We start from the raw sequence: 23,082 nt of genomic DNA, 5'->3' as shown, positions 1-23,082 counted from the left end.
TCAAAGGTTTCCCAAAGCTGCTGGATGGTCACGGCAGTCACACTTCATGAAGAAATGTCTTATCTGGTTCATGGAAACATCATTACTTTGTTGCTGTTTTGGGAATTTATTGCTGTGTCTTTTTCATGGAATCATAGAATAACTCAAGTTGGAAGGAAACAATACGGATCACCATGTCCAACTCCCTGTTTCTCATAGGATTACCTAAAACAAAACCATACAACTAAGTGGCATCCAGATCCATGTTCCTTGAGCTCTGTCAGGCTTGGAGGCATGACAAGTTCCTCGGGGAGAAGTGATTGACCAGCCTCTCAGGTAATACCTTTTTCTAATGACCAACCTGAACTTCCCTTGATGCAGCTTCCATTTCCCTGTGTTCTGTCACTGGTCACCAGAGAGAGTTCAGCATCTGCCCCTTTGCTGACACTCGGAGGAATTTGTAGGCCCCACTCAGGTCACCCCTCAGCCTTCTCTTCTGCAAGCCAAACAAACCCAGCAACCACAGCCACTCCTCATTAAGTCTTGGCCTCAAGACCTTTCGTCATCCTGGTTGCCCTCCTCTGCACACAGCCTCATAGCTTTATATCCTTTCTTACATTGTGGTGCCCTGAGCTGCCCCCAGCACTGGAGGTGAGGCCGCCCCAGCTCAGAGCAGAGCAGGACAATCCCCTCCCTTGCCCAGCTGGCCATGCTGTGCCTGGTGCACCCCAAGACACAGTTGGCCTTCCTGGCTGCCAGGGCACTGCTGGCTCATATCCAACTTTTCACTGACCTGGATCTCACATCTGTTCCCACAGGCTGTTCTCCAGGCTCTCATCCTCTGATTTGTATGTATAAGTAGGATCACCTGTCCCAAGTAAAGAATCTGTCACTTGCTCTCATCAAATTTCATATGCTCGGTGAGTGCCCAGCCCTCTAGTCTTACCCACATCTCTCTGCAGGGCCGCTTTACCCTGGAGGGAGTCCACAGCTCCTCCTAGTTTAATATCATTATCAAACTTACTTAATGTACATTCATTTCCTGTGTTCAGATAATTTATAAAAACCTTACAGAGCTCTGGCCCTAAAATGGAGCCCTATGGAACCCCACAGGTGACTGGCTGACAGTCTGATGTAACACTTCAAGCCTAACCTGTCAGCCAGCTGCTCACCCAGTCCATTGTGGACTTTTCTAGTTGCATGCAGGATATTTTGTCCAGAAGGACACTGTGAGAGACAGTAAAACACCTTTTGATTTCTGATAGCATTCTTATAATTTTTATTATTCTTTTTTTCTGGCACTTTCAATGACATCAGGATAAAGCACCAGTGGCCCAGCTGAAACAGAATGACAGGAAATCCAGCAGATTTAACGGTTCACAACAATTTCTGTCTGCTTGCCAATGAAATAAACATCCTTAGATTATTGTGGCTGTAGAATTAAGATGCAGATGTGGTGCATAACAGCTCCTGCAAAGAGGTGTATTACACAAATCATTAAAATCACTGAGAAGATTAAACGAGGCAAAGAAAACTGAGACTAACACTGACCTCAAACAATTTCTCTTCTTGTTTCTGCCTAATCAGATGATAAATTAATTAAACCGCTAGCTCAGGTGTTGCTCACGCTTTCTGAATTTTTGCCTGCTGCAGGGATTTTGTATGGGTGGAGATGGAGACCTGGGTCTGCTCAGCACAAAGACGAGGAGTCTCACTGCTGTCTCCAGCCACCCAACAGGAGGCTCTGCTGGACTGTGTGGGCAATGGGGAGTGGCAGTAGGCACAAGCTGCACAACTGGAAATGGACACGGGGATTTTGCTACTGGCCCATGCAAACCAAGAAGAGAGGCTTGGACACAAAGGATAGTGAAGGTTACAAGAGTTACAAAAAGTAATTCTTTGATGTTGCAAGACAAGTAACTTGCAACACAAAGTTACAAGAATAATTGTTTTATTGACGTGCATGACGTGTCTCACTCAAATCGAGGTACCACAAATGTGGTTTTACATGCAATTTTGAAACCTTTCAAGCCTTCAGATACAACATGATTCGATTAATGCATACTTAACATACACATACTACTGGAAAGCAACTGGAATTGTGTGGTGTCATCATCTATTTTCTTCTTTCATGATCTAGACATCCCTTGAGTTGGACTTAGAACCATAGAATCATTATGGTTAGACAAGACTTCTAAGATCATCAAGTCCAATCACCAGTACTGCCAGGTCCACCACTAAACCATGTCCTTAAGCATGGTTTAAGGACATACCTACACAATAGGTTGCCCAGAGAAGTTCTGGGTGCCGCATCCGTGGAAGTGTCTAAGGTCAGGTTGGGTAGGCCTCTGAGAAGCCTAGGCTATTGAAAGCTGTCCATGGTAGGGGTTTTGGCACTAGAAGATGCTTAAGATCTCTTCCAACCTAGACCATGCCATGATTCTGTGATTTTTTGAACATATCCAGGGATGGTGATTACACCGCTTCCCCAGACAGCCTCTTACAATGCCTGAAAACCCTTTCGGTGAATAAACTTTGCCTAATACCAATCCAAACCTCCTCTGGTGCAACTTGAAACTCCTTGGTTTCCTCTTGTCCTATCACTTATTACCTGGGGGAAGAGACTACGTCCATCCCACTACAATATCCTTTCTGTTAATTGTAAAGAGCACTAAATCCGCTCCCCCGAGTCTCCTTTTCTCCGGGCTAAACAGCCCCATCTCTCCCTCATCCTCTCCTTGTAGGACTTGTGCTCCAAACCCTTCACCAGCTTCGTGGTCCTTCTCTGGACACGCTCCAGCTCCTCAATGCTTCCCCCCGATCTTCTGGGGTAGCATCACTCTGGAGCTACCAGCGGGGGCCACCCACGCCCTCCGCCTCCCGCGGGGCTTTTGGCTTTTGTCCCGCGGGGATGCGGAGGGCGAGGTGCCCCCGCCTCGCCTCGCCTCGCCTCGCCCCGCCCGCCGGGACCCCCCCTCCGCGTCCCGGCGCCGCAGCGGAGGCGGCGCCGCGCTGATGTCAGGGCGCGGGAGGCGGCGGGGAGCGGCCGGCGGGCAGCGGCGGTGCCGGGATGGCGGTCCCGCTGCGGCTCCTGCCCGCTCTCTGCGCCGCCGCCGCCCTGCTGGCGCTGCCGCCGCCCGCCGCCCCGCGCAGGCCGCCGCGCTGCGGGCCGCCCTGCAGCTGCTGGCGGGAGTCGGCGCTGTGCGTGGGGGCGGCGGGGGCGCCGCGCAGCCTGCCCGCCGGCCTGGGCTCCCTGTGAGTGCGGGGCTGCGCGGCCCGGGACGGGCAGCAGGGGGGCGAAGGGATGCGGGGCGGTCCCGCCTGACGGGTGGCATCTCTTTTTCCAGGAGCCTGGTCAACGGGACCTTCTCCGAAGTCAAGGACAGGATGTTTTCCCACCTGCCCTCCCTGCAGCTGCTGTAAGTATGGCACTGGGAAGGAGCACGGCCAAGTAGCACTTCACCCCTTCCTCCTAAATGGAGCGCCTTTAAGCATAAAGCCTGTTTCTCCTACATAGAGTTCCCTTTCTCTTGTGGAAAGGGAGAAAACGGGAGAAGGCAGCTTGCACAGTCCCCCGGTGTAGCTGCTGTTTCATAACATTTCTGCTCAGGGATGCATTTTCTGCTCAGAAACCAATTCATAAAATGTGTATTTAGTTACTAAAGGAGGGGGAAATGTTTTATGAGTTCCTTTTTTTTTTTTTTTTTTTTTTTTAAAAACTTCAGCTTTAGTAAGTTTAAGGCTGAGTTTTGTCCCCTAGAGTTATGTGGTGGTGGCTCTCACTCCTGCTCACTTTGTGCCCAGGAGTCTTGCACTGGCTTTGTGACACAGCGGGCACAGTGGGGTGAGCAGAGGCTGCCAGGACACATTTCAGAGGTTCAGAGGGAATCCTCTGTGTGTGAAGCGCTGGTGTTGTCTGCAGCACGACTCCGTGCTTCAGCGTGCCACTGGGAGGGTGGCCCCTCAGGCGCCCTCGGACCCAGCGCTCCTCTGTCCCAGGAGACAGCGCTCTGGCTCCCAGCACTTAGCAGCCATCACTCCTTCCTGACCCCAGGCAAGCTGCTTGGTCGTGCCCACGTCGCAGTTAGGTGTGTGCCTCCTGCTCCAGGAGCTTAAGCAAACTTGCTTAATTTAGCTGTCCTGGGAGGCAGCAGGGAAGACACAGAGACTGCGGTACACCCCCCCTGGGGAGCCTGGATACTCACTTCTCTGGCAGTCTGCAGCAAGGCTGAGCAGCAGCCTGCATCCTGTCTAGCCCAGTGCAGCCTCTCCAGATCGCCTGATACTAAGCAGGCCCTCCACACCTCCACCCCATAAGGACTGACTGACCCCCCCAGCAAAGATACACTGCAAAGAAAAATTCAGCAAAAACATCCAAAGCCTGAAAGAAACCCAGGATGAGTGCTTGCCACATAACTGGATGTTAAAACGAGTCTTAGCAAGAGGTATTCTCTAAAGGTGTCTGGTAGCTGATGGTGAGACTCCTCTCCTTGGGCACCCCATTTCCTTTGACTCAAAGGCCTGTCTTCCTACTGGGAGGAGCAGCACTCCATGCAAAATGCTGGGGGGAAGTGGGCAAAGCAAGCGGTGGAAGCCTTCACCACCTTTAGTGTGAAACTGTTCCCAAAACCAAGTTTCTGTGAGAGTTGGGGGTCAGCACCGAGCCCCCAGCAGAGGGCAGAGGACCTTGCCCACCAATAAATGGCGGCAAACAGTGACCTGTGCCAGCTGGGAAGGAAAGGGAGAAATCCATGGGTGAGAAGCTGTGGGTGGAAAATTAGAGCTGGGGGGAATCTGGCTTGGTTTGGATGGTGGTACTAGGAAGAGGAGGAAGAGCAGATAAAGACTGTCCCTTTTATTTAGCTGCAGTAGATTTTCTGGAGATGTTGGGGTGTGTAGGGTGGTGGGGCAGAGGTGGGTTGTTGAGGAAGGCAGAAGTTGCTCATGTCACTTTATGTGGTAACTCAGATGTGGGAGCAAGAGGTGGTCACCACTACCACCACCACCACCTTGGGCACTCACAAATTCTGTTGTTTAGTGTAATTTGTAACTTTTTTCTTAAAACATGAGAAAAAATAAAGATTAAATAACAAAGAGCTGCATGCATAATTGAGCACATGGGCACCTCAGGACAATGTCTTCTGTGGCAGTAATCATGGTAAAATAGTAATACAAGGATTTATTTTTGATGGCGGTCTTCATCTTTGTCAGATTTCTTTGGGATAATTTAAGGAGCATTTGTCTAGTATTAGCATAATATCCAGGGACCACAGGGAAAGTTTGCATTTCATGTTCATTAGTCTTCTAAATTAATTTTAATAAAATGCCTAAAACCATGCAAAAGGAAGATTAATCAGTTGCTCTAATAAAGCAATTAGTGCAGACATATTCATTTATAGGGGAAATTCTGAGATTTTCCAAAAATTATTTCTTTTGATTAGTGTTAATATTTTAGACCAAAATAGAAATTTTGCTATTTTCTTGAAAGGAGATTGCCCTCTCTGCCTTTGAACATCAACGTTTGGAGATTGTCCACTGTTGTGCTTTAACACAGCAAGGAATGAAGTTTGCTGGCAAAGCCTCCATAAGTTCCTCCTCCCTGGCTGTCTTGTGCTGGCTCAGGTGACAGCCTCTCTGGTGCAGCTCTGACATGTTTTGTCCCTGAAGTTCACACAGGAGCAGGGCAAGGCAGCGCCTGGAGGAGGCAGCACTGCAGCTCTTCCTCCCCGCCTGTGGACACAGCGCTTTGTTTTATAAAGACAGCAGGATTCTCTGTCTCGGTGGTTTGGATGTGTCTGTGTTTCCAGCAGACAAACTGGCTGCTGTCCTCCCACGCTGCAGGCTGTACCCCGTCTGCAGGACAGGCTTGAAGCATCCCCCTGGGAGTGTGGAATGAGTGAGCATTGGCCCACAGTGACTGCATAAATGAGAGCTGGTGCTTGGGAGTTTAGGATTGGTGCTCAGGTGGACTCTTAAATGTTGTCAGTGGGGCTGGAGGGGCGGTGAGTGGATGGGGCCACACTCAGCAGACCTGCCATCTAATGATGGCTTGTTCTGTTCAGTGGACCATTGAGTTGAGGACCAGGTTACATTTAGCCAAGGTCAATGGCACATTTTTCCTGGGGAGTAGTGGACATAAACTACCATCATGTAACGCCTTTAATTTTTTTTCAATAGACCATTCCACAGTATTTTATGTGTGCTGCGTTGGTGGGGTGATATGAGCTCAAGTCAGTAAGATTAGTTTGGTCATGGGCAATAACCACAACAGGCATAATCCAGTGTGTCAAGTTTTAATGTGCTTTCCTAATGCCTGCTCTCCATTCTCAGCTTGCTGAACTCCAACTCCTTCACTGTTATACGAGATGATGCCTTTGCTGGTCTCTTCCATCTAGAATACCTGTAAGTTGGGTATTTTATGTCCTTTATAAATAAAGATGTTTTGATATGTTGCCAAGACTCCTGCTGCAGAGTCTTGGTCTTTACTGTTATTCCCAAGATCAGGGGAGCTGAAGGATTTATGTTCCACTCCTGTGCACATATTCTTTATGGTGGCTGACGATTTTTCAGATGTTACAGTGCATTTTTAAAAGATGCCTTGAATACAAGGTATCTTGGTGCAATTACAGCACACCAAAAAGGCATTGCTTAGCGGGAGCTTGCCTGGGCTTTCCAGAACAGTGGCACCCCTCTTAAGGGGATTTGAATCTCAGGCAAGAGGTGGAGCAGCCTGTTCTGACCTATGGGCAGCCTGAGCAGGAATTGCAGAATATTGGTGTACTGCCCTGAACAACCCTGATTCTGCTTCTCTTCTCCTCCCAGCTTTTGTCTCCTACTTTGCCTTTTTTCTGATACCCTATTTAATGTCCATAGAATTTATCTTTATCTAATTAATTATAAATACATAAATATATAAACATACATTTAATATAATATAAATTATTGTAATTATTTATATTATTATTTAAAATTATTTCACTCTCCTTTTGTTTATATCATTCACTTAGTTGATTTTTACATTCCTTTCTTTTTCTAGTCCTTTTTCTTTTTTTAGTTCAACCTTTTTTCTTTTTAAAAAAAAGTATTAGCCCTGGTACAAGGCTATCCTCCCTTATAAGCTGGTGTGTTTGAAACTATGAATATGACCTGAAAAAAATCCTCATTCCGCCCACCTTTCCAAGCTGAAATGTAGCTGTGGAAACATTTGTCCTTTTTACAGAAAGACCAATGCTTATAAAACTGACCCTTGCTAAAATCTTGAAGGCAAGTAGATATTATGATGGGGTATATTCAGGGCTAATAGTCTGGTTCACGTGGAGTAGCCAACAATGGAATTTGCAGCTAATGGTAAATGGTATATGCTAAAATCCATGATTCGCTACATCTGGATTTTTCACAGATAGCAAGTCATCTAAGCATTCTCTTTTCCTTGTGTCTACAGGGAAAAAAATATTTGCAGTAGTTTGTAAAAAGGAAGAAAAACATTTTCTGTTGTACCATTAGCAGCCTGCTTTCAAGTGCTGATGGGCTTGTCCCAGCAGCATAGCATTCATCGTGGTAGTTGTACTGGTCACTGAAACCAGATTCCTGTCTGAATGAAACATCCTGCCCTTCTCAGCTGGTCAAAGGGCAAATCTCTGTCCCTGACCACCAGCTGCAAGCCAGGGAGCACGATGAAGACCAGTAAAGCCTTACAGTTTCAAATTCTTTTAGCAGCTGAACAAGTGGTCTCAGTTAATGGTTGTCGTTGTCTTTTCTGCTAATTCCGTAGAGCTTTTCCTCTTCCCAGCAAATCACCTCTCCACCTTTTGGGAACTGACTCTGAGTGGTCTTTCTCTGTGATTTGTTTCTTTGGCCATGCAGCCAGTAGAAGCAGTAGAGCTTTCATAACTCATGTCTCTTAGTTACCAGGGATCAGACTTCACAGACAAGAAGGAAACCTCACTGACAAACAGGAATGACAAGTGTCTGTGTGTATAAAGCCAAAGTCTCTGGCCGAAGAGCAGCTGGGGAGCACCCACAGCTGATACCCATATACAGATAATAGATCTGTGTGCAGCTGTGTCCTGCTGCACTTGCAGCACTTATAATGGCATTCAATGCACCCTTAAACTGACTCTGTGTACAGAATCTGGGTAAGACAGGTCTGATAAACACAGGAGCTTTGCTGGTGAGCAGACTGGAATTCCCAGAGTAGCATCTCTTGGAGGCCAGGCTTGATGATTCAAGAATCTGGCAAATTCCTGAGTCCCAGCTTGTAGCAGTGTAGCCTTGTTTATTTGCATGGAGCTGGTACTGTGCAGGGATGCCAGCAGCCAGTGAGGGTGTCAGGAGGCAGGGTGGCTCTCTGCTCTTGTGGATTGAATTTGTGGCTCCACACAGCCCTGAAAGGGCTGACCTGCCTCTGACATCTCCCACGCAGACACAACACTTCCTCATCCGCACCCTTTGCCTGCAGTCAGGGTCCCGGTCACTTCGGGAAGGATATTTCCTACACCTAAACTGCAGAACCAAGAGCACTTGTCATCTCCTGCATTCCCATTATCACTTTCTTGAGAAGAGACCTTGTATCCTAGCTTTTTTCCTCTAACTTCTCTGGAGGGCAAACAGAGCTGCCTAGGAATAAGGGAGGCACTTTAGTCTCATGAGCCTTTCATAAAGTCAGCATACAGTTGTCTGCATCCAGGTATAGCTGTATCATGCAATATCTTGATGGCCACCTGGCTGCAATCACTTTGCAGGGATCATGGTGTATTTAGGGATGCGTCCTCAAGTGCTCAGGGGTCAAGATGCTCAAATATCAGCTCTTTCTTTAAATGCTGACGTGCAGTCAGGAGGAGCAGCGTGCTGCTGGAATCGATATGTGCCTGTCATTATTCCCCCAGTGCACGGGGCTGAGACTTGTGTGCAGCTGGCACCCTGCAGAGGAGATGTCCCAGCTGGACAGAGCTGAACTGTGGCAGCCAGACCTGAACCAAGGCAGTGGTCTTGCCATTTGTGCAGATGTCAAATGTGCGCAGTTGAAGTCAGGGCTGTGTGGGCATGGAAGTGGCACTGTGTGTGTGTGTGCAGCTACAGGAGCTCCCCATCAGAGCAGGTCTGCAGCCTGGGCAACCCCGGCATCTCTGTGCTGCCTGCTGGTTTGAAAATGCTGCTGATTTATCAGAGGGGAAGGTAGGACTTTAGCTTCTAAAGCCTGCCTCAGGAGGCTCGCCTACACAGGTCTCTTGCCTCACACAACACATCCTGAGAGGATTACCAAGAGAGGAATAATTTTTTTGCCTTGTTCACTTTGTTCCATTTCTGCTGGACATTTGTGTCATGTGCCATCCCTTGTGATGCCAGGTACTTGCATTGTTCCTTGCAGTCTGCCCAAGGAAAGGGGAAAAGGGAACATGAACGTGAAGTCTCAGCTCCACTGAGACTTCCCACCTTTCAGTCTGAAGGAGCTGCTAAGAAATATGCTATATCTGGCAACCATAGCTTAAAGCATGGTGATGCTAATAATAATGTTACTTAAAGTATTTTAAAATACTTTCTTTTTTGGCCTAGATTTATTGAAGGAAACAAAATTGAAACCATTTCAAGAAATGCATTTCGTGGCCTTCGTGACCTGACTCACCTGTAAGTTATTTAACACTTGATAGAGTAATTTCTACTTGAACAAAACTCTCCTGGGAGACCACTGGTTTTCCTGCTACACGGAAATCTTCTCTTCCCTCTGTGTCAGCTTCCTCCTGCTGTCAACAACATGCCTTCCATAAATTAAGAACCAGCCTTAGAGCAATTCTTGCCTGGGCAGCAGTGCCACATGTTGGGCTGCCTGTGCGCAGACACAGCTGGGTCTGGGATGCCCCGGCACCCCCATTGCTGCACTGGCACCACCACCAGCAGCAGCACACTGCCTACTCATGATTAACATTCCTGCTTCTTTCCAGTGTGCTCAGTGATTGCTCTGTGGGTTACATTTGCACCTGGGCAAAAAAAAAAAAGCATTAAATATTTTACTTTTATGTGAACTTCAAGCAATTTCCATTCTTGAATGAGAATAATTAATGCCTGTTCCTGGTAACTTCTAACAGTGCCAGTGGCTGAACAGTACCGGATAATTAACAACCTGTAAGTGAGCTCAGACTTGGTAAGAATTGCAAGGTAAGAGACATCAATAATACTAAGCTCTAACTTTCTTTTCTAGTTCGTTGGCAAATAACCATCTCAAAACTTTGCCAAGGGATGTCTTCAGCGATTTAGATTCTTTAATTGAACTGTAAGTAATGAGAATCTTTCTACTGCTTCTGTCACTCTTGCTCTCAGTTTTAGGTTCTGGCTGTGTGGTGCTTTATCTGGTACCTACACAGAAAAAAAAGTGTATTTTTTTATTCTAGCTGTTTTTCATTATATAATTGTTTGCTTGATATACTCTTCTAAAGAAACTGCTATTTCTTAAATCACTGTTGCTTCTCATGATGCTGTACATAGCTTGTGTTGTTGTACTTCTTTCTGATGTCTCATGTAAATTGTGTTTTAGAGAAAGGGAGAAAATTAATTTTAAAATGACAGTTTCTCTAAACATGTTTCCCTATTATTGTTGCATATTCCCTGAGATTATTTTAGTACAAGGGATTAGTTACAAAAAAAAAAAGCTTCTTTTCCTTGTTTCTGTGCAGTTGTAGCACATTGCTGACATTCTGTCAGTATTTCCCTGTGTAACTCGGATTCCCCTATTTTTGGCCTGGCTCTTCCAAACAAGCAAAGTAAAATCGTAAGCTACCGAAATTGCTAAAGAATCAAAGAACAAGAACAGTGCTGAAATTGCACATACATTAGCAGGAAGAAGTTAAATTGACTCTACATCAGCAGCAACTCAAAAAATACAAGTCTTACATCTGTATTTTATGTCTGCAAGGCTGCTCTGTCAACCAGTGGTACTGGAACAGTTTAGTGAAGGAATGGGAATTATCTGTGTCAGTGGTAAATAGTGTAAAGGAGGCCTGGAGTAGACAACCTGCATGTCAGGATGTATTACATTACAGTCCTCATCCTATTGAAGCTTACCAAAGAAGTAACTTTACACATGAATCACAGTGCTCCATTACTGTGATTATATATGACCATACAATGCAACAGTTTTCCAAAAACTCAGTGAAAGAGAGCTCATAATAAAGGAATCCAGATAAAACTCAAGAAACTTCCCTCTTTTCAGTTCAGAACAATTCAAGGATACTCAGATATTTTGAAATTCAGCATGTCAAGGTGATGACAGTTCTGTAGTACTCATATTGCTATCAACCTTTTCAAATATGTTTATTTCTGTGTGTTTTTTTAGAGATTTAAGGGGAAATAAATTTGAGTGTGACTGCAAAGCCAAGTGGTTGTTTTTGTGGTTAAAGATGACAAATTCCACTGTTTCTGATGTCCTGTGTATTGGTCCAGCAGAATATCAGGATAAGAAGTTAAATGATGTGACAAGTTTTGATTATGAATGCACCACTACAGGTATTCAGAATGTATATTTCTAAGCACACTACAAATGGTAAAATATCAGAAGTTTAGATGATACCCTTTCGCTTCTATGAGCATGACCTGGGGGGAGGAAAGGGTTACATACAAAGCACTTCCAAGTACTAGAACAAGTGCAAAATGAGAAACATTACATTTAGAAGCCAAAGTATGTGCTGAGTTTTTATTTGGATTAAGTGATAATGGGAGAAGAGCTCTGCCTATTCATATTCCAAAAGACTTGATTATGACTTAATGTGTGGCTTAATTTTCATCACAGAATGCTTTCTATTATCTGGAATAAAGCCATATAGTTATGGCAGTTGAGCTTCCCAAAATCTCTGTATTTCACAGGAAGCAATGAAAATAAGTTAAAAATGTGGCTATAGCTGTTATCTTTATTTTATAAATCATAATTTATTAGCATCAAAGATGGTTGCAATAGTGCCAGAAGTTCTTCATGGAACTCCATTAAGTTGAAAAGTCCAATAATATTCTGACTACTGTCTTGCCTATGATCTTGATTTTTTATTTTTTAAGGTAATGTAAAGCATGCTGAAGGGAGTGAAGAGAAATTTGCATGTGGTTATGCTTATATTTTATGCCCAAACTGCTGCAGTTACCTATCTTTAAATGTAGTCACATCATATAACTGAAAATATCAGCTGCGGGTATTGTTTTTCCTCTTTTTTGAATAGGATGTCAGCGCTCTGCCTTTTTTCTAGACAGTAATATCAAAGGTGTGCAAGTTCTCATCTGTCATCAAGTCAGTCATTATTATTAAAAGACAAGAGAAAAGGTGATTACTAGTAATGTAAAATGAAATTTCAGGAAAAGGTATGAAAGGTGCTTTGATGGCAATATGTGAAGGAAAAGAGAATGAACTCAGAATTCAAAATTATGTCAGAAGAGCAGCAGAGGTAAAGTGCAATAACCTGCTGCATAAAAGGATGTCAGACACAGGAGAGCAATGAAGTTTAGAACAGCACCGAAGTTACATTCCTAAATCTGCTGAATCACTGAGACACAGCAATGCAAAGTAAAAGCAGGCTTTATTCCATTGCAATCTGGTTTAAGCAATTGTGTAGCACTAACAGTGCGCAAGAAAAAGCTTTACCTGGTCCTCAAACCTATCCTAACCTACCAGGCCTCTGTCACTTTTTTGTACCTAGGCACTGTAAAGTTGCTCCAGGCAAAATTCACCCTTAGCATTGTCCCTTTGTCTGCTGTAAGTGAAATTACACCAAGCATAAATCTAATTTCTAGTGCTGCAGAGTTTTTGGGAACTGAAGGCGTTCCATGGGGCAAGGATTGCCCAGCTGAATATTTGCTCAAATGCCCTCAGAGAAGCTCCCACAGCACAAGACGTAGCCGTCATACTCTGTTCTGTATGACCTTGGTGGTCTGTGGTGTCAGGCCGCAGCTGTTTTCTCCTTCTCTGCTATTGCCTCCCCCAGATCCAAAGGGTGTGTAAATATACCCATATTGCTTCCTTGAGGATTGCTTAGTCACAGGCTTAGAATACATACTGTAGGTGTATTCTCCTTTCCCAGTCAGTGGTGGGTAGGGCTCTGCAAACCTCCTTCATTCATGCTAGTCTTTAGTATAGTATTTCTCCCCTTTGCCAGCTGGGATCAGACTTTCCATCATTTCTGGTCTCCAGTACTCTGTGTCGAGCATGACTGGATGCAGGATGTAGTAACAAAGCAGTTTGCTTGGTAAAATGTGTTTCTTGTTGGGCCAGTCAGCTCATTGCATCAGGCAAACTGCTACAATGGTAACAGGAGACATGGAAAGAGGTGCTGCCAAATTTAAAATAAAAAGGCAAAGAACAAAATGATGCTATTGCTTCTTCACAGAGAAAGTGATTGACAGTATTGATGACCTGCATTTTAACTCTTTTTGTGATAGCATCTGTCTTTTCCATTTCTCAGTGCTTGCATCATTTCACTTCATTTCTTGTCTTTCTTCCTCAACAGTGTGTGAGGGGGCTGTCCTGTGGCTGTGAGCACCACAGGGGAACATGTAACTCACTTTCAGGAGACTGGAAAACAGGCCTTGGGCTCCCACAGTCACTGGAAACAAGCTGTGTGCATACCTGGGACGTGCTTTGCCCAGACCTGCAGGCAGGGATCATCTCACTGAGCTTTGGAAGCTTGTTTTTTTCCCCTTTCTTTACCTAGCTGGGATTGTCTTCTGGAGGTGATCTTCTCTTTCCCTGCTGTCTGGAAGGGAGGTAGTTTGCATAATAATAGGTACTGCTCCATTCTTGCTCCTGTACCAGAGATCTTCTGTGGTGGGAGAAGGGAAAGGATGGTTAACACTCCCTGCTGGCACACCCAGGTCCTTGGTAGCCTCACCTGGAGCAGAAGTATCCACTGCAGGGAAGAAGGGATGTGAGGAGAGTGGGACTGAATCGCAGGATACAGTTTTGGAGCAGCTGCCCAAACAGACCATCACATTTTTCCTTAGTATTCTCCAATGTTCCCTGCATTCTCCTCCTCTCCTGTGCTGGCATCAGTGTTCCTGTGTGCTGGGATCAGCCCGAGCAAGGGCTGCCAGAAGGAAAATCATCCAATAAAAGTGTTGGGCCTCTCACCCGTGACACCATGATGCCAGTTCAACCTCAAAGGGAGCAGAGGTGGAATAAGTGGCTGGAGGACAGGGGGACACCCCTACTCCTAGCCAGCAGAAAACAGCATGAAAACCACGTGTCTAAACTGTGTATTGGGTGGGAGGGAGAGAAGGACAGCTCATGCAGCCAGCAGCACGGGGGGAAAGCATGGGCTGTGTCCTCTGCCCTCTCCCATCCAGGGGATCCGGCTTAAAAGAGAAAGATACTGGAAAAGGGCTCCTCCCCCAGTCCTGTATTTACTGTGTTAGCCCTTTCCAGCATTACAGCAAGATACGTAGAACTAAATCAAGCCCCAAAGGCCTAAAGTTTTGCAACCCTGATGTGGCAGTATCTTTCACTGTGTAACCCTCTTCTATATTACAGTCTGGTATTCCCAGCTGGTGCTAAAACCAACATTTATTGCTTTTTACTGATTACAAATTATTTCCCTACCCATTTTCACATACAGATTGGTTTGTTTCAATTCACATATTCTCCCAAAATGTTTCACAACTGTTCAGATTGCAAGAGATATCTTTTCAGGATTAGTTTTCTGGGGTTCTTTTTCCTCAAGAATTAAAAAATATTTTTTATTTTGTGTAACTGTATCTGCTCTTGCTCCATCCTTTTATAACTGGTCAGTTAGTTTTACTTTTTGTATACTTCAGTGTCAGTTTTCCCCAGCCCTTTTAGTTTCATAGTGAGAATGAAGATAACTTTCTTGTTTGCCTACCAGCATTTATGAACCAAACCCAGGCTCTATTTATAATAGTCCCTCGAAGAATGAAGACTGTCATTTCTTTCACAGCTGTGGAATCTGCTCTGTTTGTTTAATGGTAGTCATCTATCTTTATTCTCCACAAGTGTAACTCCTCAAGGGCAAGGCTTTCAAGCATGCAGAAACAGAGGGTTCTTCATTCAGAAGCAATTATTTCATAATGCACCAAAATAAGGGACTCGAGTGAGGACTTAATTACCATTTCACCAAAATCCCTGGATGCTCAGGCCCTTCCAACACAGGAGTGCATGGTGAAAGCATGCAGCAAATGGAGCTTATAACAGAGCAGTGCGTGGTTCTGCAAAGAAAAGCCATCCCAGGGAAGATGCCTTTCCTTTTCTATGTATCTATATCCATACCTTACTTCAGTGCAAGCCTCCGACCACATTTTAGACCTGAGTGCTTTGTCAGCTCTGCCACACCATGTTTATTTTCTTGATAATAGAGATCTTGCACAGCTGTCTGGCCAAATGTCAAATTCAGACCCAAGTCTCCTCACTTTGCCCTAGACTGGCTCTGTGGTGACTGCTGACGTACTCCAGGGTGAATTTTTAATTTAAGTCTACAAAGGCACTTAATTTTTGAGAAAAAAAGTCTTTATTTCTGGAGTAACACTCCTAATCTTTGCAGGTTGCTCCAATTTCTCAGTCTCATTGTCTAGTATAAGTTTTCCACTGGATAGTAATTTTCAGGTTGGTTGTATTTTATGCCTAAACTACATTATAATGCCCCATAAAACATTATGTTAACTGAGTTTTTGATTACACCATTTTGTCTATGGTCTAGGCAAAATGGGGTTATCCCCAGGCAAACTTCAGATATCATTTCACTTTCTGCCTGGTTTAGTATAACACAAATTGCTGGTGATTAAATTTGCATGACTTAAGAAGTTATTGGACTTCAGCTGATAGTTGCTGTCTCTCAGCTTGAATGTGATTCTAGCAAGGCCATTTCACTTGACGGGAAAGCAACTTCCAGCCGTGGGGAGACTTCTCTATTTCACTTATAGTAGCCATCCTGGCTGGAAAATCTGAATTATTTCAGTATTTACATATTTGATCTCCTTGACAAATGCATTTTCAGAGGACAGTTCATGATACCTAAAGCAGGAGACACTTTCCCTGTTGGTGTGTGCCTAGCATGAGTACTGATATACTTCCATGATAGTGTTATACGAAATCCAGAGTATTTCACTCATTTTTCAGTGTACATCATTCTAATCAGTGACCACTTACTCTGTGTTTCCATCATGGATGCACCCTAACTGTCGTAAATGTGTGTTTCTAGATTTTGTTGTCCACCAGATTTTGCCCTACCAGTCTGTTTCAGTGGATACATTCAACTCAAAGAATGATGTGTTTGTAGCTATTGCACAGCCCAGCATGGAGAACTGCATGGTGCTGGAGTGGGATCACATTGAAATGAATTTCAGGAGTTACGACAATATCACAGGTATACAAACACTGGCATTCCAGTCACTGATGAACTGGACAAGATTTGTAGATGGGATCAGTTTATTGGGTTTTGTCCTGAATCTCTGTTGAATTTGGCTGATTGAAGTGAGTGATGTTTGGACATGAGTGACTGCATGAAGTAATGCATCTTGTTAATACATGCACATTTAATCTTACTGTGGCACATAAGCTAGGCTTTTTTTGTCCAATCTTGTAAATTTTTCTGAAGGCACAAACACTTGCCATGAATATCACACCATGGCCCACCTTAGCATTCACTGCCTCAGTCACACAGCAAGTTAAAGCAGAAATTGAAGGAGCACTTGATCTTGGCAAAGTGCCTGCAAAACAAAATATAAAAAGATCTATTGCGTGTAGGAGGAAACAGGTCTGAAGGATGCTTGTAGGGTGAGCTGACCAGGAAGACAGCTGAAAATGACAGAAATATTTAAACTGTGATTGTTACCTAAAGAGATGTGCTGTAAAGCTTTAGCATTTACTTTCAATTTCAAATATGCTCAATTAACATCTTGGCCAGATTACTGATCAAACAAAAAGCCTGTGTGGAGCCAGGTGATGTTCTAATGCTGATTTCCTAACAACCATTCTGTCCCTAACCAACACTTGTGGTGCTCAGTCACACCATGACAGCAGAGACAGAGTTTTCAAAGCTGTTATCTGCTGCCTGATTTCTCAGATACTCCAAGCCAAAGGTTTTGAATACTGAGGAGCTAAATTATCAAAGGAGCATCTTTCCCTCCAGTCCTTGTTGTGTGTGATCGATTATTTTTTACCTTATATTTTAGGAGACATAGAGTATGCTGCGTCCTCTGGTGTGGAATTCTACAAAGGCAGCAAGCACTTACCTCCTCAGATCAGCTGTGTGTGTCACTAACAAAATCTTACAAGAAGCTACCCCTCTGTCAGGAAATTTTGGAAATGAAAAATGTTGCTTTTTTTATGCTTCATTGTGTTTTGGTAGATTAGGGTAAAATATGTACCAGGGATGTAAACTGAGAAGTCAACAGCCCAGAGAGAGCTAGCTGAGCCCTAGAAAAACCCTGGAAATGAAACTGAGAGTTTGACTCATTTGCAAAGATAGCAAACACTAGATACACACTTCAAGGTGTATTTCACCTTCCTCTGAATGATTTGATTGAGACACTTTTCTGCAAGGGACTTGTTCCCTAGCTCCACACTCAGAGTTTGCTCCTGAGCTTGAGCTCTGGACTCTGAAATGTACGTGAGCCTGAGATTTTTGCCAGGACACAGGCACAAAAAGAGCCTCCTGCAGAGCCTGGAGAGTGTTTTGTAGAGCTCTGGAGCCGGCTCCACAGAGAATTTCACTACTTACCATATGCTTGGCATTTGGATATCTAAATTTAGCTCTTTTTACAACATGGGCTTATGGAGCTGAGCTAGTTGTCAAGGTTGCCTTTACAATGAACATGAAGAGAAAAGCATTGCTGTCCTCTGCAGAAGGAGACAGGTGAAAGCTCTTCTAGAGTTTGTGTTTTGACTAAGTTAGATCAGAAGGAGCCTGGATGATTAGCTCGAGCGTTCATGCCTGTGCTGCAGATACCTTGCTGTACTTGAGGTGAAGGTACTCCCAGCTCTCCTACACTCTGAGGGTGGCAGATCATCCCAGGCCAGCTCTGAAAGCCGCAGGTTTGGGACCAGCAGAGGAGCCAGGGTAAATCTCCTGTAGTGACTGACCAAGGATGCACTGGGGAACTTGTGCAGCTATAGTTCTACTTCGACCGTGTGCTTCACAGAGGAATTCCTCTGTGAACTCCTCTCTGCTCCCAACAACAGCTATTGTAATAGTCTTGCTGTTACTTTTTTGATGTGGTTCTTGTTTAGTGTAACTTGACATTCTCAAGACAGATCATAACCTGATCTGATCTACCTGGCAACTGCAATATTCCCAAATATTTCTAGTTTAACAAAATCTCAAGAATACCTAACACAAACTACAGAGTTAGATTTATTTTTTCATCCTGCTTTCAGGTGATATATCCACATGATGCATCAATATTTCTATGTAGAGTAGCAAAAAGCTGATTCTAACCCTTCTGGAGCAAGAAAAATATACTATATTTCATTATTCTAGTTAAGATGGAAAGATAGACATTAAAAGAATGAGAGAATTTCAAATATCTGATAAACAGCAAGATAAAAACTCTTGTCATTTTTCAATAATAAAATTTAGCTTAAATAATTGTTTTGGATACTAGGGACCATGTGTTTGAACAAACAGAGAAATAAAAAGTATTTTTCATAAAAAGGAATCAGCATTTTATGGTGCATCATACTTGCACACATTGCAGGGCAGGACAAATCATTTCTCCAGTTACTGGGAAGCAAAAAGCTTGAAAAGATGCTCTGATGGCAGGTAGCAGAAGGCAAACTTATGAGACGGTGCAGGTTTAAAAAAAGGGGAGGGGTGATTTAGTAATGTCTGTGTTGTAAAGTGTGGTTTGCGCTGTGCTAATATATGTGTTGTTTTGTTTTCTTTCTTTGGGCAATAGGTCAGTCTATAGTGGGATGTAAAGCCGTTCTTGTTGGTGACCAAGTCTTTGTGGTGGTGGCACAGCTCTTTGGTGGCTCACACATTTACAAGTTTGATGAAAGCTGGACAAAGTTTGTCAAATTCCAGGATATCGAAGTATCTCGCATTTCCAAGCCAAATGATATAGAGCTTTTTGAGATAGACAGTGAAATGTTTTTTGTCATAGCAGATAGCTCTAAAGCAGGTTTGTCAACAGTGTATAAGTGGAACAACAAAGGATTTTATTCGTATCAGTCTCTTCATGAGTGGTTCAGGGACACTGATGCTGAGTTTCTCGATATAGACGGGAAATCACATTTAATCCTCTCTAGCCGTTCCCAGGTGCCCATTATACTCCAGTGGAATAAAGCCTCCAAAAAGTTTGTCCCACACAGTGAAATCCCCAACATGGAAGATGTCTTGGCTGTGAAGAGTTTCAGGATGCAAGATGACCTTTACATCACACTCACGAGATTCATTGGTGACTCCAGAGTTATGAAATGGAATAGCAAACAGTTTGTGGAGATACAGGCTCTTCCGTCCCGAGGAGCCATGACACTGCAGCCTTTCTCCTTCAAGAACAATTATTACCTAGCCTTGGGAAGTGACTATACCTTCTCCCAGATTTACCAGTGGGATGGTGAAAAGAAGATATTCAGATTATTTAAAGAAATCTACGTGCAAGCACCACGGTCTTTCACAGCTGTGTCAACAGATCGAAGAGATTTTTTCTTTGCCTCTAGTTTTAAAGGAAACACTCAAATATTTGAACATATCATCATTGACTTGAGTTTATGAAAAGCTGCTAGAGTGAAATTTGTGTAGAATGACATTTATACACAAACAAAACAAAAAGAGACCTTTCCAAAAACAGGGTGCACCTATGGAGTATGATGACATTTTCTGAACTTTTCAAACTTGCATATTAATCAGGGACTGCATTTAGTTGGTTACTGCATGACATGTCCATTTTATTCTTTTTCAAAGACACTTGGCAATCTGCAGTCATTCAAAGAGGAGTGCAGTGCATTAGAATTAATGTTGACATCTAAGAGAATGATCTAAATTTAATCCAGAAAACTCCCTTGAGTTGAACATCACATAAAGAAAATGAAGAGTGAGCCATACAAAGCATAAAAATGATCTTGACTCATAAAGTAACATTTTAGTAGTGTTAAGTTTTAATATTAGAGCCAGTTCTTCATGGTTGCTGATGAATTGTAAAAGCAAATAGGAACATTCCAGAATATACTGAGTTCGCTATTCAAAATCTTTCTGGTTCACAGTAAATCCAAGACATTATATTTCACTGCAGACTGAAGGGAGAGTCAAAACCTATTGCCGTTTTTCTACCATTATTCACTTTCTTTCAGCAATAAATTGTGCATAACAAGTAACCCAGCCCACAGTAAATGGGTAGCTAGGAAGAGTGTGTCTCTTCAGGACTGTGAGATCTTAACAAGTTAATACAGACAGAAAATACCAGAGCTCTGCATGATGCCATGAACAAATCAACTACAAGTCACACCTACTCTCTATTTTAATAGGTATTCCAGAAATACATTCCACTTTGCCCTAATTCATACTTTTCCTGATGATTTTCAGTAGATTCTGGATGTTTAACATGTTATTCTGTTGTGAACTCTCATTCCAGAAGGCAGGGCTTAAGCTTTGCCTGAAACCCATATCAACATTGATGCACTCCATGTTGTAGCTCCTCTGTACTCAATGAGGTGATTTATTGTCTAGCGTTTCCCCCCACAGCACAGCTCATTAGCAATAAATTCTGGTTTGGGACATCAAAGTTGTATTTTGGAAATCCTCCTTCTGGCTAAAGTCTAACTGTGACTTCAGTATCACCAAGTCATCTGAAACCAAGCTGTTACAGCTGTTTCAGACTAGAGCTAATCCTGCCTCCAAGAAAGATTTTCACTGGGTGAGTCCAGCTGTTGCCAGGTTGCCAATCCACTGAAGATTAAAGAGGAGCATGTGGACAGACTGTGCTTCATTGGTATTTTGGGTGGTTATAGACCAAGCCATTCAGTCATCCTAATGATCCAGGGCAATCCTGGCACACAGAGCCTCTCTCAAGATAACAGCAAGGGACTGTTTTCCAGGAAAGGGTCTTTTCCTCCCTTACCCAACAAAATTGTGTATCAGAGCTCTTGTTTGTTCACTTACACAAGATATTTCTTTAAGTTTCCATACCACTTAGTCTACTAGGTTGTTTTATCACGTCTTGCTGTTGCACTGCTGCCTTGGATAATAGGGAGGTTTTGCATAAAGCAGGAGGAGCAAAGGAAACTGTCCTTTATTCCATCATACTTAGGCCTATCTCACCATCCTTCTGCTGAGTGAGTTTGACATTTTTCCCCTGGACATGTAAAACATGGCCTATGATCACAAACAGAGATGTTCTCAGAGGCTTCCCAATATCCAGGGTGTGAAGTGTGCTGCAGAAGAGGATTATGTGTAAGAACTCCCATGAGGAGTCATAACCTACCAGTGACCTGGCATGTCACAGGCTTCCCCAACTTTTGCCTCTCTGCTATGAAATGAAGTTATTACTGGTCTGTCAGAGACATAACTCATTCTGACTTTCAATTATGTGTTAGGGGTTTTTTTTCCTACAGAGTTGTTCAACGTGGTTTTGTTTCTAACTACACTGGCAACCTGGCCCATCCCACCCTCTGAGATACTGAGTGCTGCCCTCCGAATCCCAGTGCAGTGTCAGTCCCAGTGGTTCAATCAGGACCAGTAGATGCAAACCAATGCTCTGCAATAGGGTTTAGCAATGCCTCTCCTAGGATTAAGCTAACAAATCTGACAAAACAACGATATTCATGTCTGCCAGTGAATGCAGCTTCCTACTGTGTTACCAGTTTGCTTTTTAAAGTGGGTATGGCTAGCAAGCAACGTTTATTTAGCCTGTGTTGTGGGAAAGCATTTTGTATTGTTATTCTGTCAAGCATGCAAGTTTCACCAGAATTAGATATTCTGATGAGGGTGGCATTTCTCAGTGCACCAGCACTTTCTTTTAGGGCTCAACTGTGAGTTCTAGTCACTCAGGAAGGAGCATCAGTCAGTGTGAAAAGCTAGTTTAGAGAAATTGGATCCTTGAAGGGAGGCAAGAGGATGCTGGAAAAAGGCTTGTGTATTGAATACCAGGAGATTGTGCTGTTTCAAGAGCCAAGGGGATTTTGAGACTTGGCTATCAAGTTGGATTAAATTAAAATGGTATCTGCAGAGACGGGCTTAATAAAGAGGATAAAGTGATCCACAGGAGTCTAGCTCATTCACATGGGACCAGAAGAAGAGAGTGAGGGAATTTAATTCTGTAGGCAGGCTGCCGCTTCTGTTGAGTAGCTGTGTCGGTTGGTCAGAAAACCCAGCTCAGCATCCCTCCCAGCCTCAGGAAGAGCCTGGAGCCAGACACTGGCCTGCCTGTTCTGCTGAGTTCATGCACGGGAGGTCAAAGCAGCTAAGAGGGAGGACAAAAAGCACCAGCTAAATTAAGAAAATGTTATGGTACTTTTCACAGGATTAAACAAATGCAAGACCTCAAAAAGAGCCTTGTTCTGCTCTTTCTGCTCCCAAGGAAAAGCTGCAAGATGCAGGCATAAAAACAGAAATTGCTAATCATTGAAAATATTTTCTGCCTTTCCAAATGCAACCGCGGGTTTGTCTTCATTGCCTATACTCTGTCATAGAAATTGTTTTGAATAGTAAATAAAATATGCATATCCATAATTCATTAAAATGTTAGACCATTGGGACAGTGAAAAGGGATAACAGAACATGCCACTGATAATTTTTAATGTATTCTAAAATATATAAATATATGTAAAGATCATTAGTTTATATAAGCATTGATTTAATATGCACTAGCTACAGCAGGAGCATTTTAAGGTTGTATATACATTGAGCTTTTTTTAGTAAGGAGGCGCTGATGCAATCTATGCTACTGACATGTGTATGTACTCTTTCAATATATGAATAAAATGTAGTTAATGTGACTAATAGTGATGCGTCACACATGTTAAAATATCCACATTGTGAGGATCCACACTGTCAGAGAAAGGGACAGGGTGGACAAACAAGTCCCTGTTTATTTATGATCAGGTTTGGCTTTTGACAAGGTAGAGAAAACCATGCTCAGATTAGTTAAATCTTTCTTCTGTGTTGGAGATAGTTCGGACTTCCATGG

The 23,082-nt window shown here is 43.5% G+C and overlaps 1 protein-coding gene across 2 annotated transcripts; it reads left to right on the top strand.

Annotated features, from left to right (window-relative positions):
• Nucleotides 1-1,635: 1,635 nt before the first annotated feature.
• LGI2 (leucine rich repeat LGI family member 2) lies at nucleotides 1,636-22,891 on the top strand. Of its 2 annotated transcripts, none has more exons than XM_068188810.1 (8): nucleotides 1,636-1,870; nucleotides 3,327-3,398; nucleotides 6,310-6,381; nucleotides 9,532-9,603; nucleotides 10,175-10,246; nucleotides 11,306-11,475; nucleotides 16,158-16,322; nucleotides 18,856-22,891. In XM_068188810.1, the coding sequence occupies exons 1-8, from the start codon at nucleotides 1,743-1,745 to the stop codon at nucleotides 19,671-19,673; spliced, it is 1,569 nt and encodes a 522-aa protein (XP_068044911.1). In that variant the 5' UTR covers nucleotides 1,636-1,742; the 3' UTR covers nucleotides 19,674-22,891. The 2 variants fall into 2 exon arrangements, with proteins under 2 accessions (XP_068044911.1, XP_068044910.1); XM_068188809.1 differs by lacking the exon at nucleotides 1,636-1,870 and adding an exon at nucleotides 3,007-3,234.
• Nucleotides 22,892-23,082: the final 191 nt, after the last annotated feature.

Source organism: Anomalospiza imberbis, chromosome 4 (genome assembly GCF_031753505.1).
Source record: "Anomalospiza imberbis isolate Cuckoo-Finch-1a 21T00152 chromosome 4, ASM3175350v1, whole genome shotgun sequence".
Lineage (NCBI taxonomy): Eukaryota > Metazoa > Chordata > Aves > Passeriformes > Viduidae > Anomalospiza > Anomalospiza imberbis.
This window is presented reverse-complemented; position numbering and strand designations above follow the sequence as displayed.